This window comes from Pristiophorus japonicus, chromosome 22, assembly GCF_044704955.1.
Source record: "Pristiophorus japonicus isolate sPriJap1 chromosome 22, sPriJap1.hap1, whole genome shotgun sequence".
Taxonomy (NCBI): Eukaryota; Metazoa; Chordata; class Chondrichthyes; family Pristiophoridae; genus Pristiophorus; species Pristiophorus japonicus.
The window spans coordinates 22586684-22605927 of record NC_091998.1 but is presented as its reverse complement, the minus strand read 5'-3'; the positions used below and the strand labels follow the sequence as shown (position 1 = coordinate 22605927).

The 19244-nt window shown below is 46.4% G+C and overlaps 1 protein-coding gene across 1 annotated transcript in view; it reads right to left on the bottom strand.

Moving 5' to 3' along the window:
• Positions 1–18400, bottom strand: part of arhgap22a (Rho GTPase activating protein 22a) — a 410547-nt gene extending 392147 nt beyond the window's left edge. The window contains exon 1 of the mRNA XM_070865755.1: positions 18201–18400. Within this exon, the coding sequence (XP_070721856.1) occupies positions 18201–18386 (186 nt within the window). The 5' untranslated portion in view covers positions 18387–18400. The remainder of the gene's footprint in view (positions 1–18200) is intronic.
• Between the last annotated feature and the right edge of the window lie 844 nt (positions 18401–19244).

The window sequence follows — 19244 nt, the reverse complement described above, 5'->3', positions numbered from 1 at the left end:
ACCTGGACAATACATAACAGACACCATGTGCTCCATCTCCAGGGACACCCTGGCTCAGATGTAACCGCGGACGAGAGGCAGACAGTCGGGCTGAACGACCCCCTCCGCACAGGGTGCCCAAAGATCAGGAGTGTGGGACTGAAGTGCAACCAGAATTTGAGGAGCAGCCCCTTCAAATAATGGAATAGGGGCTGCAACCTCGCACATTCCATAAAAACATGGAACACGGACTCCTCCAGACCGCCTGGGAGCCCGTGAACCGACTTAAAAACTTATTGCACAGGACTGCTCCGTGCAACACCCTCCAGGCCAAGTCCGTAATAAATAAGGGGAGGACTCCCACGTAGAGAGCACTCCATTGGGGATGCCCGCCTCCTCCGGACAGCAAGATGGTTCGCCATGGCATGTCCGGACGGCAGACGAGGATGGCAAAGTGGAGAGTGTGCAAGAGCAGCCCGTACAGGAATCCCCTCCATGCAGAACTGAAAGGCATGGGCAACAGCTCTATAAACCTGCGAGCATCCTCACAGGTGCATACATTACACTCACAAACTAAGGTGTTGAAAGGAAATTGAAAAAATATGCAATTTCTTTTAGGTACCCCTATTAATCATCTCCCTCTCTGCTTGCAATAATTACAGATCATTTCTGGAGCCGCCAGGACTGGTGTTGGCGGCTCTGGTTTAACCACAGTGCTTCAACTTAACATCATTGTTGCTGGACCATTGAAGCCACCGAGTATCTCTATGACAACTGTGTTGAAGCACTTGCTTTCAGAGGCTGTGCTGTGAGTTTGTGCCAGCAGTTTCTGTCCAGCGGTTCGAACATTACTGCATGGTCTGAGAATGTAAAATCACTTCGCACTGCACTGAGTTACAGTAGTCAGATTAACAAAAGATTATTTTTTGCTGTATTATCTTTAGGCTTTTGAAGAAACTTCCCATGTATTAAATGTGTCCTTGAGCAAGCCTGCTAAATTAATCTGGCAGAGAAAAGAGGTGGAATTTCTAACGTTTCATTAACAGATTAGTTATGGTGTAGAATTTCTTGTGTGTGTCGATAGTGGCTATGAAAGTTCACTTTTGCAGGGCAGAAATTCCCCCTTGCTGAAAATCTCTATTAATCCTACCTTCCACCCTATCACAGACCTTCCCTTTTGTTCTTTTCTCCCCCCCCCTTTTCCTGCCCCTACACTTGCTTTAAACCTGTCACATCTCTAATATTTTCCAGCTCTGACAAAGGGTCACCGACCTGAAACGTTAACTCTGTTTCTCTCTCCACAGATGCTGCCTGACCCGCTGAGTATTTCCAGCATTGTCTGTTTTTATTTCAGATTTCCAGCATCCGATGTGTTTTGCTTTTGCATTCATTAATATATTTGTGGTTTCAGAATTTTTACTGACCATGTGACTTGAATGATGCAGATCTCCGTTACGAGTCATGACTTAAGCTTCAGTTATAATGTCACAATTGTTAACCTGTCTGTGGGATAGCATTGGATGGAGCTGGCTACACTTTGAAGGTGAATTTTTCCTGCTAATTTAGCAATTTCTGCTTTGCACCAATGTCAAACTTTCAGTGTAAGTCCAGAGTCAGTGTCCACTGCGATTCCGAAGCAGACTCTACTCTCACTCCGCTCTGCTCTGTGGTACAGTGTCAAACCTAATTTACAAAACGCTCAGGGTTTCGTGCGGCCCTTCCAGGCATTTTTCTTAAATTACTCCTTCTTCTTAGGCAGTCCCTCGTATCGAGGATGACTTGCTTCCATACCAAAAAAGGAGGAGTTCACAGTTGTTTCAATAAAGGACCTTGGGAGAGTTGTGACTCTCCTCTTCTGTACAACAACAACTTGTATTTATATAGCGCCCTGAACGTAGTGAAACGTCCCAAGGTGCTGCACAGGAATTTGACACCGAGCTGCATAAGTAGAAATTAGCCCAGGTGACAAGAGGTCGGTTTTAAGGAGCGTATTGAAGGAGGAAAGAGAGGTAGAGAGGTGGAGAGGTTTAGGCAGGGAGTCCAGAGCTTAGAGCCCAGGCAACAGGATGCACGGCCACCAGCGATTATAATCAGGGATGCTCAGGAGGGCAGAATTAGAGGAGCATAGCTATCTCGGGGGGGGGTTGTGAAACTGAAGAAGATTACAGAGATAGGGAGGGGCGAGGCCATGGACGGATTTGAAAATAAAGTGAAAATTTTGAGATCGAGGCGTTGCTTAACCGGGAGCCAATGTAGGCCAGCAAGCACAGGGGTGATGGGTGACCGGGACTTGGTGCGAGTTAGGACACGGGCTGCCGAGTTTTGGATCATCTCTAGTTTAGTTAGGGTAGAATGTGGGAGGCCAGCCAGGAGTGCATTGGAATAGTCAAGTTTAGAGATAACGAAGGAATGTATCTCTAAATGTTTCAATCACTCGGTGGTGTAGTGGATATGTTACTGGACCAGTAATCCAGAGAATGTTGGTTCATAATTCCCACCATGGTAGTTTCAGAATTTCAATTCAGTTTAAAGAAAATATGGAAATGAAAGGCTGGTATCAGTAAATGTGACCATAAAGCTGTCATTAAAAATAAACAACCAGCTGAATAATGTTCTTTAGGGAAGGAAACCGCTCACCCTCACTTGGTCTGGCCTACATGTGACTCCAGTCACAAACCAATATTGTTGGTTTTTAACTGCCCTCTGAAATGTCAGTTCTTTGAACTGCTGCCAAGGATAACTGCAGCGGTTCAAAAAGGCCCATCCCCACATTCTCAGGGCAACTAGGGATGGGCAATAAATACTGGGTACGGTAGCATAGTGGTTATGTCACTGGACTAGTAATCCAGAGGCCTGGAATAATGATCCGGAGACATGAGTTTAAATCCCACCATGGCAGCTGGGGAATAAAAAGTTAGTGTCAGTAAAGTTAACCATGAAACTACAGGATTGTCGGAAAGAAACATCTGACTCTTCCTTTAGGGAAGGAAATCTGCCTTCCTTACCCGGTCTGGCCTATATGTGAATCCAGACCCACAGCAATGTGGTTGCCTCTTAACTGTCCTCTGAAATGGCCTAGCAAGCCATGCAGTTGTAGAAGGTATCTCACCACCATCTTCTCGAGGGCAATTAGGGATGAGCAATAAATGCTGGCCTTGCCAGCGACGCCCACATCCCAAGCAGGAGTAAATAAAAGTGTCAAGTTGCAGCTCTGTGTATGCAGGCGAACGATGAACTCTCAGTCCAGCCAGGTAGAAGGCAAGCAGTGTAAAAGTCTGGGTGGAACCTGAACTGCAGCTGTCGGTCTTTGACCAGGAGTTGACATGTAAATATATCCTGAGATGGGGGAATCGTGAAGTTCATGGTATTTATATTACTAAAAAAATAATAATAGGAGACCAGGAGTGACTTCTAGATTGGGGTTCTTGTGACAGTTATATTATGCTTAAGCTACCTAGGCATAGCTGATGACTGCATCTGAAGCAGAGATCAGCTTACTGTGTTGTGAGCACTCCCAGGTATCCATTATTCCCAGCAGTTACTTAATTGCACATTCCAAAGTACTTCAAGCTTTCATCAACTGCCTTGTAAACCTTCTCCCATGAGCATAGGCTGTAGTTGTATAGATTACACGAAGAGCTTGCCAATCTGACACGGTCATGAATCTCAATGTACGTGTAGCTTTCCCAAGGAGAGCCACGTGGTTTGTCTGGCTGCCGCAGACTGAGTTTGACTGAGGACTAGATCGGGAGATTGGAGCAGCTTTACTTGCACTTCGAATCTCAGATCAAAGTATTTTATTAGAAAGTGGGTGCATTAAAAGTCAAATAAGCGCAACAAGTAAGTCTTCAAGGCATTCCTACCAACCTCTAAACCTCGGAAAAGCTGATGAACAGCTTCAAAAAAAAACGTCACAGCCCCAGAAAACTGCCAATTCAGAAGGCAATGTGAACTGAGAACTAACGCTGAAGAAAGACTAGGAAAGGACTCAATAAATCAAATTATTTTCATTACTTTGGAATTACAATCTGCAATTTTGCTTCCCACATTACAACAGTGACTACACTCCAAACATACTTCATTGGCTGTAAAGCGCTTTGAGGTGGTCGTGAAAGGCGCTATATAAATCCAAGTCTTTCTTTTCCCATCAAAGCTGAAACCCAATGGCCTCAAATGTGATGTGTGAAAAGGAATAGTTACAATGGGAGTGCAGTGGGTCATGAACTTGTCATGACTTAAACTGCAACCAGACCCTTGTTGCATTGTTATCAGGCAAAAGTACAATGGAGAAACTTTTATAGGGAGACATGAACTCTGATGCTGCAAAATATATTTCTTGGGGATTCTGCGGGGGATATCCCTTGAGGAAAATTAGATTTATTTTTTACACTTTTAGAAACACAGAAACATAGAAAATAGGTGCCATTCAGCCCTTCGAGCCTGCACCACCATTCAATATGATCATGGCTGATCATGCAACTTCAGTACCCCATTCCTGCTTTCTCTCCATACCCCTTGATCCCTTTAGCCATAATTTTATTTTACAACATTTTGAGATGTACTGTATTTTAGCATTTAAGCCATAAATATATGTCCGATGTATATTATCTATATGTATATATATATTTAAAATATTAAAATGGGCTCCACTGTGACACCCCTAGTTATTGGGGAGAGGGAGCGAGATTTGCAAGTAAACCTTAACCAGGGCAATGGGGTGTGAATAGTGGGTGGGAAAGTTAAATGTCTGGGAGAAAGGTCGGTGGCTCGCAATTGTATTGTGCTCCACTAACAGGTTCATTGCAGTCAAGCTCAACTAGATAGTGATGTTTAAAACCTAACCTCTTTCGTGACTCCCTTTGCCCCACCATTGGCGGCCATGCCTTCAGCCACCGGGGCCCCACACTCTGCCACCCCCTCCCTAAGCCCCTCCACATTGTCACCTCCAAGACCCTTCTTAAAATACATGGGCTAGAACTTCCTGATTGGGGCGTTAACTTTTGAAAAGTAGAAACTGTAGCTCCGGGCGCTAATGATTCTCTGCTGCTGGGAAATTCAGCTTTAGCGCTCCAAGGGGGAAGTGGAGTTCTAAATCAAGCACTCACCACTTTGCTTAGGGCGCTAAAGTGCGAGAGCATGGCGGTAGTGGCAGAGCGCGGAACAATGTGGAGCGCATTGGTAACAGCACCAGAGGCTGCTTCCCTCGCTTTAAGGGAAGGGCCAATGTTGGTGCAGAACCGACTTGTCGGCAGTTCTGCGTTGCAAGGCGACCTGCGTGACTTGCATTACAGCCCCAAACACTCTCTCAAAGTGGAGGGCTTGGACAACTTGCAGTCATGAAATATCAAAATCTTTCAGCCGGCACCGGACTGGTGCAAATAATAAAGTTTGGCCGACCTGAAAACCATTCCCTTTAATTAGCGCTCACTAAGCGGCCAGCCGAGGTGACAACGCTTCCTCTTCCTGCCGTTGTTCACGCCCGGCGATGCAGCAGGGGGCAGGAGGCAATTTCACATCCAGGGCAGTAACGGGGCGCTGCACACTTTATGCGAGGCGCTAGAGGCCCAGGCGGCAAGAGTTAGTGCCAGTGCTAAACCGGCACTAAAGTTTGCGGGCGTCGCTGCATTCACCGTGCCCGGTCGCTAACCCATTAGCGTCCCGTTAGCGCCCCCCACCTCCCCGCTAACAGACTATCTGGTCATTTTCACATTGCTATTTGTGGGAGCTGGCTGTGCTCAAATTTGCTGCTGCATTTCCTACATTACAACAGTGACTACACTTCAAAAGTATTTCATTGGCTGTAAAGTGCTTTGGGATATCCGGTGGTCATGAAAGGCGCTACAGAAATACAAGTCTTTCTTTTCACTGTGTTGCAACGGTCACAATGACAAGGGAGGAATCTAAGTCATGCTGAAAGATGCAACCATGTGCTCTATAAATGCTCCTGTCTCGACGAGATTGAGTTTACAATTACCGAGAAGCTATTTTTACAGGCTGGATATCATTGAGGAATTAGATGTGGCACTGATGCAGTTAAGTTTTGAGAAGCTTAAGTTTCTTTGCACGATATGAATCAGGCGGTTGATGAAAGAAACTATGTCTATCTGTGATACATTTTGATTCTCACAAGGAACTTGCCACACAGGGTCTGTGATATAATAATCATCATCCCAGCTCCGATGGGGGGCATGCCCCTCAAATTAAAAATAAGAGAACTTGCAGTCAGAAGACTTCTAATTTGAGATCAACATTTTTGGGCCATCCATTAAATCTAAAAAAATATTTTTCTTTCCCAAATTAAGGCGCACTTTCAAAGTCCTTTATTTATTCATCAGATTCGATCGATTCTGGTGAATATTGTTTCCCATTAGGAGCTGCGGCTTTAAATAGCTGAGTTATTTGACAATGTCAAGTCAATAATGCAATGCCTGACTGGACCTCTCGTCACAGAGGCATCGACTCACATTGCTATGTTCTGACAGTATGCAGTGCTAATGCTGAACATAAGAACATAAGAAATAGGAGCAGGAGTCGGCCATTTGGCCGCTCGAGCCTGCTCCGGCATTCAATAAGATCATGGCTGATCTGATCCTGGCCCCAACTCCACTTCCCTGCCCGCTCCCCATAACCCTTGACTCCCTTATCATTCAAAAATCTGTCTATCTCCACCTTAAATATATTCAATGACCCAGCCTCCACAGCTCTCTGGGGCAGAGAATTCCAAAGATTCACAGCCCTCTGAGAGAAGAAATTCCTCCTAATTTCTGGTCTAAATAGGTGACCCCTTATTCTGAAACCATGCCCTCTAGTTCTAGATTCCCCACGAGGGGAAACATCCTCTCTGCATCTACCCCTTCAAGCCCCCTCAGAATCTTATATGTTTCAATAAGATCACCTCTCATTCTTTTAAACTCCAATGAGTAAGATGATCTGAATGAAGAGCTTATACGAAGAGCACTGGGGAAGAATGTTTGAGAGACTACCTCATCTCACAGTACAGTGTGTTTTTGTAGCTGTATCGAGGTGTCAGTTTAATGAATGAATGTCAGCAGCGATCTCACGGGTTCCATCTGTCATTTGTCCTGCACGCTCCAGAGAGTCTTACAGGGCAACGCTGTGTCCTAATAAATATATTCAAAACGTGAATTAATAAACATCCTTCGGTATCTAATGGGGATAATGTAGTGCTTTAGGTGCAATTAACATCCTGAGAGTCAGATTTATCATTGCTGTAAGAACAGATACTTCACAGATACTTCAATTAGTGCTCTGTCTTGTATAGCAAACCTTCGAACAATGCTTCCACATCTGGGGGCTCATCGGCAATTGTACCTATGTCATGCTTTCTTGTGACAGATTTGACTGCCACGTAACGGTGGGAAATCGGTTTAATTAATTTTACATTTACATCAGGTGATGTATCATACATCTGAAGTCATCACCAATTCCCCCTCCCCGTCCTCCCCTGAGTTTTCCCATCCTCCCTTTCAAGGCTCTGATGCATGCTGGGATACAATTGGCTAGGTCCCAGTATTGCAGAATAATTCATTAACAACAACAACTTCATTTATGTGACGCCTTTAATGTAAATCGCCCCAAGGCACTTCGCAGGAGTGTCATCAGACAAAAAAAATTGGTCACTGACTGCTTCGAGTGCCTGGCATAACCCAGGCACTTTTTTATCCGTAGACAATAGCAGATGTAAAAAACAGCAAACAATTTCCACCCTGCGAACTCGCTCTCTGAAAAATCAGGAAATGCGACGACAAAAAACATGGTGGTTTTGCGGGAGTTAGGGGGAAGGGGGTTGGTCGGATTCCTAGGGGTACTCAGGGATTTCTTTTCCAGACTATAATGTAACTTTAAGAGCTGTCGAACTCCTCTCCACCCCCCCTCCCCCCCCCCAACCACTTGGATATAGTGGAAAACTGGACCTCTCTCTTTCCCTCTGCCCCCCCCACTCCCCCACCCCCCACGATAAGCTGTGGAGGCACCAATTGAAAACGTTGAGTGGGAAATGGATAGATTTCCGTTGGGCGAGAGAATTGAGGTTGCAGAAACCAGTTCGGGCAGATGGGAGTTAAGTTACAGGTCTGTTGGATCGAGAGTGAATCGTGTATCATTTCACAAGTTTTTTTTAACAAAGGGACTGCAGCAATTATGATGTATTGCACGGGATTGTACTTTGTGCTGAATGAATATCGAAATATAACGGTCAATGGAATCGGGAAAAAAATTGCCAACGAGCCAAGGAAGGCAACATTAGGTGAGGTGACCAAAAGCTTGGCCAAAGAGCTAGGTTTTAAGGAGGAGAGAGAGGTTCTTGTATATTGCTGCTTAGTGATGTGATATGTCCACATTGGCCAATCCTCAGGCATGAACCTAAGCAATGAACGTTGGCAATCATAGAACTTTACAGCAGGGAATGAGGCCGTTTCGGCCCATCGTGTCTGCGCTGACCATCAAGAGATATCCAGCCTAATCCCACTTTCCAACTCTAGGTTTGTAACCCTGCAGGTTACGGCACTTCAAGTGCACATCCAAGTACTTTTTAAATGTGGTGAGGGTTTCTGCCTCGACCACCCTTTCAGGCAGTGAGTTCCAGACCCCCACCACCCTCTGCGTGAAGAAATTTCCCCTCAAATCCCCTCTAAACCTTCGACCAATTACTTTAAATTTATGCCCCTTGGTTGTTGACCTCTCTGCTAAGGGAAATAGGCCCTTCCTATCCACTGTTTCCAGGCCCCTCATAATTTTATACACTTCAATGAGGTCTCCCCATAGGCTCCTCTGTTCCAAGGGAAACAACCGCAGCCTATCCAATCTGTCCTCATAGCTAAAATTCTCCAGTCCAGGCAACATCCTTGTAAATCTCCTCTGTACCCTCTCCAGTGCAATCACGTCCTTCCTGTAATGCGAAGCTCTACTCTCTGGGCATTTGATGTGTTTGAAGCTTGAGGGCTTGGGTTTAATCATAGATAACTGACTTGGGTTTTCATTATACATTGAAACTGATTGACCACAGTAGATATTCAGAAGCACGCTGAAATGCAGATCAGAGGGGCAGAGAGAACTGGAAATGGGTACAACAGGAAACACAACGGCAAGAATTCTTCCAGTACCATAACATGAAGACGGCAGTCAGGGATGCGGTGAGAACCTTAAGAATGTCAATGGAGATGGACAGAGAGTGAATATATTTAAGAAGGAGATAGATAGATTTCTAGACACAAAAGGCATCAAGGGGTATGGGGAAAAAATGGGAATATGGTGTTGAGATAGAGGATCAGCCATGATCATATTGAATGGCAGCGCAGGCTCGAAGGGCCGAATGGCCTACTACTGCTCCTATTTTCTATGTTTCTATGTTTAATATACTCTTGTGCTGAAGTACCCACGAGAGATGACTACAATAACATGAATTTAGAAGGGGAACATCCTGCCTGACGTTCTTGAGGAAATTACTTCTCAAATGGACAGTGCAGTATTGCAGACATTCGTATACTATTTGATTTTCAAAGCACCTTCAATAAAGTTCTACATGAACGGTTTCTAGTGAAACCAAAAATAGTGAAAATTCAAGGCAAAACCTGGATGTGGGGGAAACTTAAAAAGTCATGAGGGCTTGTTGGAGAAGCGAGGTCAGGGTGGAGTGAGGTACTAACTGCCGTGCCCAGGAAGCAGTACCGGGGCCCTCACCATGGGCTCAATTTTCCCCAAAGCTTTTTTCTGGCATACTTGAAGAGATCCGCCTCTGTTTTTGGGGCCCAAGCACGCCAAAAAAAATGTCCTAAGTTTCCCTGTTGGATTTCTTCATTTTGGCGCAGCCTAGCCTGTCCTTTAGTTTTGGGGGTGGAGCCTTGATCTGCGCCAAAAAGATCAGGCTGCCACGGTAACCAGGGACACAATGCGAGCTGAGGCTGCAGTGAAACATACAGCCAGCTCACAACACATTAAAACTCATTGCATCAACTTAAAAACACATTAAAATATATTGCAGCAACTTACCTCCAATTATTAAAGCTGGTCCCGCTCCCTGCCCCTAGCCCTGGCCGCAGGGCTCGCTGGTCTGCTTGCCTAACACGCCCTGAGTCCCTTGCCTGTGCCATGCTAGTCCCGCTCCCAGCTCCCCCCCCCCCACCATCCCCAAGTGCCTTGCCGGTCCAGGTCCCCCGCTCCTAGCTGTGGCCGAAGGGCTTGTCAGTCCGATCTCCCGCCCGACCCTGGCCCCGAGTGCCTTGCCGGTCCAGGTCCCCCACTCCTAGCCCAGGCCGAAGGGCTTGCCAGTCTGCTCCCCAGCCCCAACCGAATGGCCTCCTCCCTCCCAGTCCCCGCACCTAACTAATCCAAAAGGCTTCCCTCCACTCCCTCTCTCTCCCCCATCCCCACACCTTCTTACCCCCATCTCTCTCTCCCCCCCCCCACCACCTATCTCCACCTATCTCTTCCCCCCACCCCCCACCACCTATCTCCACCTATCTCTCCCCCGCCCCTTCCCCCACCCCCAACCTCTCTCTTCCCCTCTCTCTTACCTTTCCTGCTGCTGCTTTCCGGGCATCTGCTGCACTTACCTGCGACAATTTCCTTACCTGCGCTGATTTCTTTAACTCTCCGGAAGGTTTTTCTGCAGGGGCCACGTACGCCGGCCTAAGCAGACCCGGAGTAACTCTCAGCTGGCCAAACTTCCCTAAATGCCCAGAATTGGCGCGGGTTTCAGGTTGGCTGAAAAAAAAAACTAACCTAAAAAAATCGTAACTGAGTTACACTGGTGCAAATTGATTGGGGAAACTGTGGATTTTTAACTTAGGCCAAAAAAAGCGGCCTGCTCCAAAAAACCGGCTCAAATCACTGGGGAAAATTGAATTATTCCTAATCTCCATCAGTGACTTGGGATCAGAAATCTAATTCAAACTGGGCAGTTTTATAGTTTACATTAAATCAGAAGGGGAGCATTCAAGCAAGAGGAAGCAACAAAGGATCTCCTAGAGGCATTAGATAAAATCTACTAATGGGAAAATCAGTGGCAGATGAAATTTAATAGAATTAAGTAAGCTATAGATGCGGTGGAAATAGCTGAAGATGAACATAAGAACATAAGAAATAGGAGCAGGAGAAGGCCATACGGCCCCTCGAACCTGCTCCGCCATTTAATATAATCATGGCTGATCCAATCATGGACTCAGGTCCACTTCCCTGCCCGCTCCCCATAACCACTTATTCCCTTATCGTTTAAGAAACTGTCTACTTCTGTCTTAAATTTATTCAATGTCCCAGCTTCCACTGCTCTCAGGCAGCGAATTCCACAGATTTACAACCCTCTGCGAGAAGAAATTCCTTCTTGTCAGGTATCCAAACATGTTACTGCTTGTACTATTACATATGATGTGCCACCAGGGGGCACTACTATGGGAAATTTGTACACCAGCTGTATGGTCACTAAGGTGTGCCACCAGAGGGCACTGCAATGGGAGACTTGTAGGTTACCTGTACAGGTGTGCCAGGCCTAGTATAAAAGGCAGGCCACCATGTGTGATCCTCACTTTGGAGTTACATTAAATGGACTAAGGTCACTACAGTTCAAGTACAGTACATTGCCTCGTGGAGTCATAATCAGAGCAACTAAAGACATAACAATTGGCGACGAGATTACAGACTTTCACACGAAAATGGCTAACCTTGGAATGTTGCAGCAGTTTGCCGATGGTGATGATTGGGATGCCTCTGTGGAGAAGCTCGACCATTTCTTCACAGCAAATGACCTGGCAGGCGATAATCCGGCCACACTGGCTGATAAGTGCAGAGCTATCCTGCTAACCAGTTGTGGGCCCACCGTCTATGGCCTCGTCAGGGACTTGCTGGCACCAGCGAAGACAACGACCAAGACATACGAGGAGTTTGTAATACTGATCCAAGAACTACTCAAGCCCAAAGAAAGCATCCTCACAGCCAGACACCGGTTTTATACCCACTGACGGCCCGAAGGCCAGGCAATCACGAAATATGCTGCAGACCTCAGGAGGCTGGCGGCACTGTATGATGTCGGCGACCACCTCACCAAAGCGCTACAGGATATCTTTGTCATCGGAATCTGCCACGAGGGCCTTCTTCACAGACTACTATCTGCGGATACCACAGTCAGACTGCAGAAAACGATCACCATGAGCCAAGCATTCATGGCCTCAACCTGCGCCTCTAGGTGGATGACTCATCCTCAGGACTCAAACCCGGCAAGTACTGTACACAGAATGGCGCCTTTTAGAGGCTGGACTGTAAAACGTGAATCTCCTCAGGGAAGAGAGAGCAGGCCGCCGAATCCCTTCACTCTGAGTCCGCCGAGGGGGGCTAATCGAGTAGCACCATGCTGGCGTTGCAGAGGGAATCACAGGGCTCACCAGTGCCGTTTTAAGGACTATGTGTTTAAAGGCTGCAGCACAAAGGGCCATCTCCAGCGAATGTGTAAAAGAAATATGACTCACTGTGTTGATGAAGAGTCTGCAGATGGCCAGGAATCCAGCGCGGATTATGAAGCGATAGTCAGAGAGGCAGCTCAGCCCCATGATGAGGTGAATAGCATGTTTACCTGCACCACGGAATGTTCTCTGTTGAGGATGGAAATCGAGATAAATGGCATTCCAGTCTTCATGGATGTGGACACGGGGTGAGCCAGTCAGCAATGAATCAAGAAGCCTTTGAGAGGCTATGGGACAATCAAGTTGAACGACCCAAGTTGATCCCAGTTCAGGCAAAGCTGCGCACCTACACCGATGAACTTATCCCAGTTGTTGGTAGTGCGGATGTAAAGGTACTCCATGATGGCGCGGTGCACAAGTTACCACTGTGGATTGTTGCAGGTGATGGACCAACGCTACTAGGAAGAAGGTGGATGGAGAAGATCCATTGGAGTTGGGACGATTTCATCCCTCCAGCGATTGACGTCCCCCGTGCTCAGAGGCAAAGCAAGCCCCCGCCTGAGGTTGGATCCGGCACCAGAGAGCAGACCAGCACAGCACCCGAGGCACAGATCGCCCACCATGACTGCGTGGAGATGATCCAGCTGGGACGACCCGAACGCACCTTCCAGGCTCCAGTGGCAGGACTCCGGAGGAAGAAAATCGGATCCAAAGGCGACTTCCCAGCTTCGGTGGCAGAATCCGGGGAGAAGAGGATCACGGCAGTCGACATCGTGGATGGCAGAAAGATGGCGCACAAATAACGAGGTGAAGCGCTGAAGAAAAAGATGGCGGCGGCCAGACCACGAGGTGCAGCGCTGATGGTACCCAGCGAAGAAGAGGATTGGGGTAAAGATAGCAAGGCTCTCTTAAAGGAGGCCTGCAACCCAACACACTTAAAGAGACAGGTCCACACTCTCAATCAATGTAATAGCAACTGTGAGTTAAATGTAAAGCTTGTAATTTATGATCAGAGTTTTATACATGTAATAAGCAAAGAAAAGTCGTGCGATTGCAATCAGAGCTACAGATTATCTACAATGAGTAATGAAACGTTGTGTGATGTAGGATTTCAACTGCATTCAGTTAATATAGCGGGCAAACACCCATCGGGAGCACACAGGTCCAGCGAGCTACCCAATGCTATAGCCTGCATCCCTGGGACCAGAGTGAGGCACCACGGAGTATGGCCACAAGCGGCTAACATAGACAAGCTGCAGAGCAAGCCATCTCAGGAGGGCAACGGCACCCGTTTCGATACCCTACCCCTGATCGGCTCCACCTCTCAGGAACCCGATGGCACCAACCACCACGAGCCTGAAAGAGCAACCCGCACTAAGGTGCAGCCCCCAGATCCCATCGCCACCAAGGCTACACCCAGGAATGAAGGGTCACCCGCAACAGTTCTCCCAAATGGGACCAGGACCAGCCAGGATCCCAAACCAAATAACGCCCAGGCAAGCGAGTCAGCAGTTCCCTGTACACTGCCAGACGACTACACCTCAGGGAGCAGCAACGACCCGGGGCGCAAGGAGAGGACAGGGAGGTCACAGGCATCTGTGAACCTGCCCGATGCTAGGAGCAATGGCAAAGGCCTCGAGGAGAGGCAACTTGAGCCAACCGGGTTCCCACTGCCAGCACTGGGCACCGCGCTGCCATCAGACTACTTGGACACCATCCAGCAGTTCTGGCACTAGATTGTCCTCGCACACCGTTGCTGACACCAGTATTGATTCCAAGAATGTATCAAGAATGTATCTCACCAGTCAAATGTACTTGCCTCATAACTGTACCACAAATGTAATGATGTAAATGCAAATTTTTTTTCTGGACTTGAATGTATCTGAATGTAATGAGCCACCGGCATAACTTATATGTGGGGGGGAGAGAATGGAGTGGTCATGGACGTACAAACAGAAACCACCTGCACCTTTACTACCAACGAAACACCACCTACTCACCCAAGATGGAAACGACTCTCCAAGGGTCAACCAGATAGAGCTAAGCCCAGAGTACAGTCAATGCATGAAGGCAATTTGCACTAAGGACTTGGGGGAGAGTGATGTTATGTATCCAAACATGTTACTGCTTGTACTATTACATATGATGTGCCACCAGAGGGCACTACTGTGGGAAACTTGTACATCAGCTGTATGGTTACTAAGGTGTGCCACCAGAGGGCACTGCAGTGGGAGACTTGTAGGTTACCTGTACAGGTGTGTCAGGCCTAGTATAAAAGGCAGGCCACCATGTGTGATCCTCACTCTGGAGTTACATTAAATGGATTAAGGTCACTACAGTTCAAGTACAATACATTGCCTCGTGGAGTCATTATCAGAGCACCTAAAGACATAACACTCCTTATCTCAGTTTTAAATGAGCGGCCCCTTATTCTAAGATCATGCCCTCTAGTTCTAGTCTCCCCCATCAGTGAAAACATCCGCTCTGCATCCATCTTGTCAAGCCCCCTCATAATCTTATACGTTTCGATAAGATCACCTCTCATTCTTCTGAATTCCAATGAGTAGAGGCCCAATGTACTCAGCCTTTCTTCATAAGTCAACCCCCTCATCCCCGGAATCAACCTAGTGAACCTTCTCTGAACAGCCTCCAAAGCAAGTATATCCTTTCGTAAATATGGAAACCAAAACTGCACGCAGTATTCCAGGTGTGGCCTCACCAATACCCTGTATAGCTCTAGCAAGACATCCCTGCTTTTATACTCCATCCCCTTTACAATAAATGCCAAGATTCCATTGGCCTTCCTAATCACTTGTTGAACCTGTATATTAACCCTTTATATTTCATACACAAGTGTCCCCAGGTCCCGCTGTACTGCAGCACTTTGCAATCTTTCTCTATTTAAATAATAACTTGCTCTTTGATTTTTCCTGCCAAAGCGCATGACCTCACACTTTCCAACATTATACTCCATCTGCCAAATTTTTGCCCACTCACTTAGCCTATCTATGTCCTTTTGCAGATTTTTTGTGTCCTCCTCACACATTCTTTTCCTCCCATCTTTGTATCATCGGCAAACTTGGCTACATTACATTCAGTTTCTTCCTCCAAGTCGTTAATTTAGATTGTAAATAGTTGGGGTCCCAGCACTGATCCCTGCGGCACCCCACAGGTTACTGATTGCCAACCCAAGAATGAACCATTTATCCCTACTCTCTGTTTTCTGTTCGTTAGCCAATCCTCTATCCATATTACCTCCAACCCCGTGAACTTTTATCTTGAAGTAGAATGGGATCCGGGTTAATAGTTGATTTGATGCTTACCATTTGATGCTCCATAGTGTCAGCTGTGGCTCAGTGGGTGGCACACTTGTCTCTTAGTCAGAAGGTTGTGGGTTCAAATCCTACTGCAGGGACTTGAGCACAAAAAAAATCCAGGCTGACACTCCAGTGTAGTGGTGAGGGAGCACTGCGCTGTCAGAGGTTCTATCTTTAGGATGAGATGTTAAACCGAGGCCCTGTCCGCGCTCTCAGGTCGATGTAAAAGATCCCATGGCACTATTCCGAAGAAGGCAGGTGAGTTATCCCTGGTGTCCTGGCCAATATTTATCCCTCAATCAACATAACAAAAATCAGACTATCTGGTTATTATCACATTGCTGTTTGTGGGAGCTTGTTTGTTGTCAAATTGGCTGCCGCGTTTCCTACATTACAACAGTGACTACCCCTCCCTATCTCTGTAATCTCCGCCAGCCCCACAACCCCCCGAGATGTCTGTGCTCCTCAAATTCCACCCTCTTGAGCATCCCTGATTATAATCGCTCAATCATTGGTGGCCGTGCCTTCAGCTCCCTGGGCTTCAAGTTCTGGAACCCCCTCCCTAAACCTCTCCACCTCACTTTCCTCCTTTAAGACGCTCCTTAAGACCTACCTCTTTGACCAAGCTTTTGGTGAGCTGCCGAAATTCTTCGTATGTGGCTCGGTGTCAAATGTATTTGTTTTGTCTTATAATACTGCTGTGAAGCACCTTGAGACGTTTTACAACGTTAAAAGGCGCTATATAAATACAAGTTGTTACTGTTTGGTGAATGCCTGTGTACTAAAGTTGCTGCAGTCATCCTCATTCGAGGGACCGCCTATGATGATGATGATGAGCAAGAACACCAAGCTGTGGACAACTAGGCCAGCAATTATTGTGCACTACGTGAACTGAGCGAGGGGCTGGAGAATTTGTGAACATACTGTTTCCCCCATCGCCCGCTGATGAAAGAAATTTCACCGAACAGGAATTTCTACTCCACAGTCAACCAACAAAATACACTTTCCTTCCATTTTCGTTGCTCTTGTGGTCGAACCGGAATACTGAATAAAGGGCCGTTGATTTGTGTAATTGCGTCCAATCACGAATGGGGCTTTGGTGACTCATCCATGCCGGTGTCAGGGGTTACACTACTCATGAGCGAAACACTACATTCATGAGGTGCGCTGCTATATATCATTTATAAAATTTCAATCTTCATTTTATTAGCAATAACACATGAGAAAAGTGCTTTCTTCTAGTAATAAAAAGAAAATGGATACAATAAATATTTGAGTCAAATGGCAGTGTCTTTTTAACACTTTAATAGGTGTTTTGTGCTATGGATTAATCCTAGTTTCAGTTTTATGAATCCTTTATAGGGTCTGATTTAAAGCCTATAATTGTGATCGACTGTATCAATGCATTTGCACTGCACACTATTCCCTTTAGCACTTTTTTTTGTGCTTACCAAGCAACATCACTCAGCAAGAAAATGTTTCTGAAACAGCGGGATAACCTTACTTAGCATCACCTTCATTGTTGTGCAGTCGGTCTGCTTGGGGAGGTGGATAGGTGGGGAGGACGAAGGTGCTCCCCCAGAGGGAGAATCAACCTATGTCAGCTCCTTAACAGGAGGGAAGGTGGGAGCAGTTCAGCTAACTAGCCCCTCAATCAGACTATTGCATGGGTCAAAAGGGAGGAAAATAACTTGCAGTAATAGATAAAAAACAGATACGCAAATTAGTGACTTACAAATACAATATTGTTCAGTATGTGATTTTATGCCCTTTCAAAAGGAGTGTTTTTTGTGCCGGGTGATGTCTACTGCCTCAAAGTGGAATATTCAGTGGTATTGCCCCAAGAGGAGAGTGGAGCGTTAAGGGAAGCATTGCACAATCCTCTTAGGATGCTGAAGGCCCATCGCGAGGCGGTAGTACAGGAGCGCTTCTCAACTTGAGGCGCCGGGATACCGGCATCCTAGCGCCGAAAGAGGAGTTGAGGTTGACCATGTGAAACCTACAAAGTAATGAAAGGGAGGCTACCAACAGCCTTCCACAGGTAAGAGAGGTAAGTGAATTGTTAAAAATGTGACTCTCAACACTTACATCTTCATTCCCTGCGATATGGCCCCGGGATCCTCTGTGCACCGTCTGTTTCCCCCCTGTCGGGAGCAATGCCCGGCGGTACGGCAGGCAAGAGCAGTCAATTTTGCAAATGCGTCGCAAAGAGGGCGTTGTACACTCTTGATGTCACAAAGTGGGCAGTGCTAGAGCGCGCAGCGCTAAATGACAGCACCGCGCTAAACCACCGGTGAAGTTCGCGGCAGGCTGCCACAGCACGGCGCTCGGGCGACAGGTGATCAGCGGCCCCTTAGCGCCCCTCTCTGTCGCTAATGGTGGCGCTAAACAACCGAATTTCTCCCCCATTGTGTCTCTTACAGGGTTATAGCGAGCATGTCGTTGTTTTAAGGCAGTCAGGAGCTCTTATAAAAATATGACACAATTGTCTTACCTGATGCTTATTCTCTTCTTCATCTTTGTAATAGTAGAGCTGTTCCCCCCTGAGCACAAACCAGCGTTGCTGCCAGTTCTTCATGATGCTTCTCTGTTTCTTCAGCCATCCTGATTTCAGTGCTCGTTCCTGGAGACAGGGTGAGGCTGGCCGGCTCGGGGGTCGAGTCTGCTCTCCCATCACCATGCTTTTTGACCGGGCTGGCAACAGCAACAAAATAAAAAGGACAGAGTTACAAAGACATCATTTCGAATGAACCAATCTAAATACTGAACAGAATCCATCACTGCCGATGTTTCACTGTTTCACTGAACAAGAAATAATGAAGAAACTGCTTTGGAAATTTCATCGCCAGATCGAATGAGCTTGGGGTCCAATTAATATCCACCGTTGCATTTTCTTTCAATGTGTTGGTGCACAGCTAAACTATTAAAGGAAATCATTGTAAAAATCCTGAAACAAAGACAGCATCACCAATTGAATATTGCAAGGCTCTTAAAGCATCACAATTCTACATCGGGCATTAAGTCACCTTGAAGAAGTATTTATGTCATGAGAAAACCTTACTTCTCAAACACTGTATATCTCAATTTAATTGCTGGTTGTTTTCCGATTGCCTGAGACTTTAATCAGCCCTCCTTTCTGTGTTTCACTGAAGAATATTCCGCAATCTACCCCAGAGACGTGTGATCTAAGGTTTGACTTCATAAACTTGCTAATAATTGGAACAGGAATATCCAAGCTCTCTGTCTTCGAGGATCACATATGAGGTTGTTCTTACAAATAAGAAAGAAAGGCTTGTACTTATATCATAACTTTTGTGCCCCTCAGGACATCCCAACGCGCTTTACAGCCAATGAGATACTTTTGAAGTCTAATGTAATAATATAGGAAATGTAGCAGCCAATTTGCCCACAGCAAGCTCCCACAAACAGCAATGAAATCAATGACTACCGGTAGATCATTTGTTATTTAGGTATTGAATGAGGGATAACTGTTGGACAGACCAGGAGAATACCTCTGCTTTTCTTCGAGTTGTGACAA